The 7,829-nt window shown below is 34.2% G+C and overlaps 1 protein-coding gene across 1 annotated transcript; it reads left to right on the top strand.

The window, feature by feature from the left end:
• Positions 1-3,515: 3,515 nt before the first annotated feature.
• LOC143541464 (O-fucosyltransferase 28-like) lies at positions 3,516-6,456 on the top strand. Its single transcript, XM_077034287.1, has 8 exons — positions 3,516-3,824; positions 4,243-4,315; positions 4,426-4,496; positions 4,645-4,733; positions 5,068-5,200; positions 5,268-5,500; positions 5,574-6,050; positions 6,140-6,456. The coding sequence occupies exons 1-8, from the start codon at positions 3,516-3,518 to the stop codon at positions 6,399-6,401; spliced, it is 1,647 nt and encodes a 548-aa protein (XP_076890402.1). The 3' UTR covers positions 6,402-6,456.
• Positions 6,457-7,829: the final 1,373 nt, after the last annotated feature.

Here is a 7,829-nt window from a genome sequence, read left to right as displayed (position 1 = left end):
CCGGTACCGATTGGTACCCGTACCGAATCAGTACCGGTACCGAAATCGGTACCGATTTGGTATCGTCGGTAGCGAATTAGTACCAAGGTTTTGAGTTTTCGAGACCGGTACAATACGGTACCGGTATTTTCCGAATTTTACCTCAAATACCGGTACCAAAACGAATAATTCGGTACGGTACCAGTACCAAACATTTGCGATTTTCAGGATCGGGATTTTCGGTACCGGTACGGTACCGAGCTCATCCCTAATATATGTCATCAAACAAACACATAATAATAATAATGTAAACAAACATGTAAAAGGACAGTAACACCCATGAGTTAACGTTGAATTTAGACCGAGTTAACAATTTGGACGAAATTGGCAACGGTTGGGAAAAATCGAGAGGTCTACTTGCGAAAAAAAATATCTTTGGACGAAATTCGCAAATATGACCAAACCTCAGGGATGACTTTGACACTTTACTCGTATAATAAAGAAATAGTGAAAAGATATGTCTACCCCTGACTTAACGATTAAATTTAACGAGGTTAGTGATTTGGATGTAATTGGCAAGAATTGAGAAACGTGGAGGGTCCATATGCAAAAAATAAACTTTTTAGTCTAAATTCGCATAATTTGCCAAACCACAAGGACGAAAATGACACTTTACTCATTTATGTATTTTTGTTATATATCGATCATCATGATATAGCGAGTACAATAAATCATGTATACACCTTCCTTTTAAGTTTTAACCATCCCCTAGCTTCGAATTAGTAAAAATTATAGCATATATTGACCTTGCATCTAATTAGAAACTAGTATTAGTTACAGGAAGTGACCTATCGTTTTTTATGAAGCTTGCCATCTGATTAAATAATATACGCCATCCCATTCATTTCTTGTTTGAAGCTTGTCATCTAATTTTTTATCATATTAATTGTAAACAATAATTAACGTAGCCTACTAATTGAAAAGAGTGAACGAGGCGCCCACTGTCCTTAGGTATTCGGAAGATAAATCAGCCGCATCGATCTTGAACACAGGAACTAATGACCAATGGTATTGAATTTGATCAATGGTATATACATGAACTGAAAGGCTGCAAGGTTAAAATCAAGAAGTAGATCGTTATTTGGATAAGCTGCTAAAAGTCTAAACCAAAATTTTCATCATGGGTTTAAACCGGTACAATAGTATAAACCGGTATTACCAACCATTTTGGCGGTTCAAATTATATATTGTTCCCCTAATAACCAAACTAAATCGTACTGGACAAGTGATTGGCAATAGGTTATACCGGTATACCTGCCCGGTATAAATCGTTATTTAAAACATTGGCAAGGTTGTTAATTACCATGTTAGCCAATGAGTCTGGGTCGGGAGCAGCAAATGTTAACACCTTAAATTTGTGTCTCGCTTTACATTTTAACAAAAACTTTAGAAAACTGGGTATCACTTATTCCAAGACTACCTCAGTATTTTATATTTGTATTGATCAGTTCTTCATGTTGGTTATGGAAAACATGAATATTATGATAAACCTATAACTAAAACGTACCTGTTACAGCGGAGAGAGAAGCCACGACTGATGAGAATGATTCAGACGACATGATTGTTAGTTTGATCGAGTTCCCCTTTAAGATGTATGTTATTAATGGGGCTAAGGTTCTTGATGAAACCGAATATATGGAGAGAGAGAGAGAGAGAGAGAGAGAGAGAGAATTCTTATGTCAGGATTAGGTTTATGTTATGATGTTAATTAATTTCCTTCATATATTTATTTATATACATCTAAGGGGGAAACCATTGATTAGTAAGTAAGGGTAATATGGTCCATTAACAATTACCTAGCTAATATAATAATAAGGTATAATTTCTTTATTTTGATCTATTATTATATAAATAAATGATAATGATTGTCATACATAAATATATATATATATCAATATATTTATTCTTACAATTTGTTATCAAGGTGACATATAAAAAGAAGCCCACAAGTCCCAATGGTCGAATGGCACACAACATTTATACTGTAAACCCTTATATGTGCGTACATGACGGATAAAGTGTGAATCTACGTTCCGAGAGCACCAATTCCGCCTTGATTTGCTATGCACAGCCAGGATAGATAAACATGATAAAGGATTTAAATTCCGAAACCACCACCAACTGCATCGATCAATAGCAAAAATCTTTGATTCATTGGCATGCCAACGACAGATAATTTACATATGAAGGCCAAACAAGAATCTCCCATACTTTCAAATACCGAGACATATATAGTAAAATAGTAAAATTCTCCGATGGGTATGATATTCGTAGTTAAATTGGAGTGTACGTGTGTGTGCGTTTTGCAGACAGTCTAAGAAATAACATGACTTGGTATATATGGGGAGGGAGATGACATGAAATCTCTTTAAGTAATGGGAATAATATAATGGATAAACTAAACCTTTTGAGATTTTTATGTAATTTATTTGATCAAGCTAACTCCTTGGTAAATAAGGTATGAAAAAGTAAATAATAGAAAGCCTTCCCCGCTTTTACCCCTAGAAGAAAGTGAGGGCCATGTCTTCCTAATTGTTTATTTAAAAGTATTGGTGGTCAGTTCTATATACGTGTACAGTTAGTTACTACATCTAACCAAGATGTATTCTAAGTAGTTATGACTACATTAGTATATGCCACGTTGTCTTAATATTATCATACAACTTAAAATATTATGTTTCTCTCGTAAACACAACTACAACACCCCTCACCCACACACAATATATATCATGTCATAATGTCATATAGTATTAATTATTAAATTATTAATCTACTAGTTCCATCTTAAATATGTAAATCTTTAGCTAAAATACGTATTGAAGTAAAATATTATTTAGCATAAATAGTTAAATGACTGAGTGCATGTTAGAAGTTACAAACATATACAAAATTTAACTAAATAATTAAAAAACTGAAATTTAGTTATAACAATTAAAAACTAATTATGTTATGTTTAATTAAAAGTCATTAAGTTTTAGTCACTGATTTTTCTACAAATAGTTATTCCACATGAATAGCTAAAACAAGTCAAATCAGTTATAAGTTTAAAATATCTATTTTTGAAAAAAAGTAAAAAAGTCAAAAGCGACAAAGACAAAGTGTTATAAGAGTTTAAGATTTGGTAACAAAAGTTATTAATGTAGTATGTTATAAACACTCAAATTATTTGTTAACATGTTCCGCAAATTCCTTATTTCTATATATAAATGTTTGTTATGGCATTATTATAAGAGAGAATCGGACGGAAAGCATTTTGCCGTTCCAAATTTTAATTTGTTAAAAAATAATAATAATTATAATACAATATAATATAATATTCAGCCACAGGAGACTATAAATATGCACATCATATTTGGCAGTTTTGTTTCAATAGTTTCCCAAGTTTCATCTGGTGGTTATTTTGGATGTCAACCGCCACTAATCCCGCCGCTGGTAGTTCCAGAAAATCAACCCACCGCCGCCGTCTACCGGAATTAATGTCCGTAATTATAGATTCACCCGGGGAGCATCCATGCAACTACTACTTGTTTTCAAGGAAAGGGTTGCCGGGTTTCAAGTGTTTGAGAAGAAGGAAGAATGTGTTTTTTGTGTTTGTGATTGTTTTGGTGGTCTTGTGTAAGCTTGCCTACATGGCCGGGTGTCGGATGGCCGAGGCCGAGGCGGAGGTGCATAATTCCGGCATGTTCGTCTTGAGGCGTGACTCGATTAAGCCTCAGAGGATTTTAGCATCGGATGTAGCATCCGCCGTCCCCATCAGACCGCTCGAAAAATACTATGATCATAGTGTACGTAACTAAACATTTTTATAATTTTTTAGTCTGGTCGGGATTTTTATACTACAATAGTAATAAATTATTATTTTAAAGAGAACGGCCAACCCACTACCACAATGGTACGCCCGCCGTGGTTAGGTTGATATTGGGTTATAATTCTAAAATGTTTGATTGAATTAATATTTATTTATTTTTATGTTATTGGATAAATTAAGAACAAGGAGTGGGGTGCAACGATGAAATACAGATTCTTCATAGAATGTTTTGACTTTTGACCAAGTAATCAAATTTGTTAGAGATTCTGTTTCTTGTAACTGAAATAACCCTTTTACCCTCTTTACTGTATTTAGATTATTTCAAAACTAAAGATGATTAATTTATAACGTGTTAAAAATGTTGTGATTAATTTCTTGTTTGATCCTCATGACAGGTCGAAGAAATTTGGATGAAACCAAACAGCAGTGACTATCATCAATGCATTGTTCGACGGAGGAACCGAATAAGTTAGTCGACCCTGTTGGATTTTGTTTATATGAAAATATATATATAATTCTCCAATCCAATCATTAAAATGACACCAGTTTCTATTTCATTTTATTTTGTTGTCTTATAGAGACAAGCTCAAGGACAAACGGCTATATTCTTGTACATGCCAATGGTGGATTGAATCAGATGAGAACCGGGGTGAGTCATTATCGTCCAAAACATTTATTTTGGATTAATGACCTCTTAGCTAAAAAAAAACAGAAAATGAATTTAATTTAATTTGTTTGTGTTCTAATGTTATTGAGCTTCAAAACACGTCTAATTAACTTATTAATTATCATGGCAGATATGTGATATGGTTGCGATTGCGAAGATCATGAATGCGACCCTTGTTCTTCCTTTTCTTGATCATCAGTCCTTTTGGACCGATCCGAGGTATGCCCCCTTTATGCGCTTTTTAGGTATTGCCCATGTATTGTTGTTCCTGGAAAGACCGCCTTAAATGGCCATATGGTTAGGCATCATGTGCATACCTTACCGAATATAATTGCAATGTTTTCTAGTGCTACAAAGTTAACAAGTTAAAACTTGTTTCTGAAAATATTGCAATGTTTTTTAGTGCCAAAAGAGGTTACAAGTTAAAACCTTTTATTGTAATAAAGATTTTAAAGGGAAAGAAAAAATAAAAGCATTTAGATTTAATTTTGTGGACATTATATTATGATATGGTAATACTACCATTTGCAACGTAACGTCGTCTTATTTGCAGTAATTTTAAGGACATTTTCGACTGGAGGTATTTTATGGAAGTTTTAAAAGATGATATTGAGATTGTAGAGTCTTTACCGCCAGAATTCCAGAATAAGAAACCGCATCGCAAGGCTCCTATTTCATGGTCAAAGGTATGTATGCAAACTTTACATTTGAAGGGAGAAACAAAAACCTTTTGTTTGACTTTGGTCAATGCAGGCTAGTTTCTATAGAGGGGAGATGTCTTTATTGTTGAAGAAACACAAAGTAATTGAGTTTACACATTCGGATTCAAGACTTGTCAACAATGGACCTGCGTCGTCTTTGCAAAAGCTTAGATGTCGAGCCAATTACGAGGCCCTACGTTATTCTCATGAGATTCAAGAGCTTGGAAAAAAGTTAGTTGATAGACTTAGGAGCAAAGGAGAACCTTATATCGCTCTTCATTTAAGGTAAGTAATTAGTTCATTGTTTTAAAGTCAAGCATCTAAAGTGAAGAAATTTGATTGTTGGATGACTTTACAGATACGAGAAAGACATGCTTGCATTCACAGGGTGCAGCCACAATTTGACAAAAGATGAAGCAGAAGAGCTAAGGGCAATGAGATATGGTGTGAAGCATTGGAAAGAAAAGGAAATAAACAGCAAAGAAAGGAGGCAACAAGGGGGCTGCCCAATGTCCCCTAGAGAAGCCGCTTACTTCCTTAAAGCCATGGGGTACCCTCCAAACACCCAAATTTACATAGTTGCGGGTGAAATATACGGCAATGCAAGCATGCACACCTTTGATGATAGTTACCCAAACGTGTTTTCTCATACCAAACTTATGACTCAAGACGAATTGGACGCGTTTAAGCGGTACCAAAATCGTCTTGCTGCAGTTGATCATATTGTTGCCCTTGAGAGTGATGTCTTTGTTTACACGTATGATGGGAATATGGCAAAGGTGGTCCAAGGGCATCGGAAGTTTGAAGGGTTCCGCAAGACCATTAGCCCTCATAGGTAAACTCACCTGACATGTTAAGACTCACCCTCAACTTGTTACATATTAATTATTAAATGTTGAATGATGGCTTTTATTTGGTTTTCAGGCAAAAATTTGTGAAGTTGATAGATCGGTGGGACAATGGAGTTATAACATGGGACACGTTTAGTTCTCAAGTGAAGACCATTCATAAGGACCGGCTAGGTGCACCACGTGAGAGGATCGTCCGTGACTCCCCTAGAGTAGAAGAAAATTTCTATGCAAACCCGTATCCCGGGTGCATTTGCCAGGGCTCCATTGACAAACCTATTAGTCCACAAGTCGATCGAAGACCGAGCCAACGACTTTCCTTTTCGTCACAAAAATAGCTAGGCATTTTATTTTTAACGGTTGTATAGTGCACAAATAGGATCGTTGCTAGATCGCAACACAACATGAATTTTATTTTATTTTTTGGTTTTAGAAAATGGGGAAATATTAAATGGGTAATTTAGCTTTTATACATGCATATATCTATCTATCTATATATGCAAATATATTTCACATCATACATAAAGATGATGTTATTAGGTGTTTCTCACATGCACATCATGTGCATTTAAATCTCGTATACAGTTTGTTAATGATTGTATCAGGCAACTGATTACCATTTTTAGCGCTCCTGTTTGTACTTTAGTGGGTGACTGGGTGTCCACGTAGACATAATTAAAAAACATTGGCAAGTATATCACCTTAGCAACAGCAAGGTTAAAGTTACAAGGCTATACACAAATCACATGTTTGAGGGGATAGATCCGGTACGTTTTAATGTTGTTGCCAGTTTGGTAGTTTTGGGTTTTTGTTTGCTAGAAACATGTGAATATCTTTTATATGGTTGTCGATTTGGAAGGAAGGTGTGAAAGTGTAGGGCTAAAGTGGTTTTGATGAACATGGTAAAATTAAGGAGGTTTCATGTCACTAGAATTCTGGTATATGTTTTGTTATTGTAACAAGGATGGTAAATAATTATTGAATAAGTCCTTTATGAATTTATAGGATTATTTGCATGGGAAAAGGAATACGGATGTGTAATCTTACACGAAAACCAATCAAAACTATGTAGTTTTGATTAAAACTTCCTCATCTATCTAAAATCATTTCCATTCTTATAAAAATATTAATTTACTAATATTGAATGTCGAAAAGATTTAGCTGCGCCTTCTCCTTATATTCTACCAAGGAACAAAACATTCATTTTTCGTCTTTTTGGATTTTGTTTGTAGGCAGTGGTTTGCGATTTCTTTACTTATTTTATTTTCTCTTTTGAATTTTAACTTTAGAACTGATATCAATTAGTATACGTTCTTACATAAGTGGCTTAATTTGTTGGACTATTATTTTTTCTAATGGTTTTTAAGTTCATGTATACTACTTAAATAAATGAAACTCGAATCATGAATCTTCCAATATTAGCATAGGAACATCATATTGAAAAACCTGCAAAACATGTTACAATGTACAACCATAATAGCCAAATTAATTTATTACTCTCTAAAAACTAGAAGCTTTGCATGTTTTTGGGATGGAAATTTATTTAAATGAACAATATGATCAAAGAGTTGACATGGAATTATCATAAATATAGAAAGAGGTTAAAACATATGAGGAGGTTTTAATCAAAACTACGTAGTTTTAATTAGTTTCACGTGTAAGGTTACACGCTTAACATTACCGTATTCTCTTTTCCCTATTTTTATTAAACTTAGAGCATTCTCATCCAACCCATTATAATATGTGAGTGGTGTTTTTATAATTTA

This window comes from Bidens hawaiensis, unplaced genomic scaffold (genome assembly GCF_021521415.1).
Source record: "Bidens hawaiensis isolate Kalapana, Puna unplaced genomic scaffold, B.hawaiensis_p1.1 tig00012605_1, whole genome shotgun sequence".
Classification (NCBI taxonomy): Eukaryota; Viridiplantae; Streptophyta; class Magnoliopsida; order Asterales; family Asteraceae; genus Bidens; species Bidens hawaiensis.
Note: the sequence above shows the minus strand (reverse complement) of the source record. Positions and strands in the feature narration are given on the sequence as shown.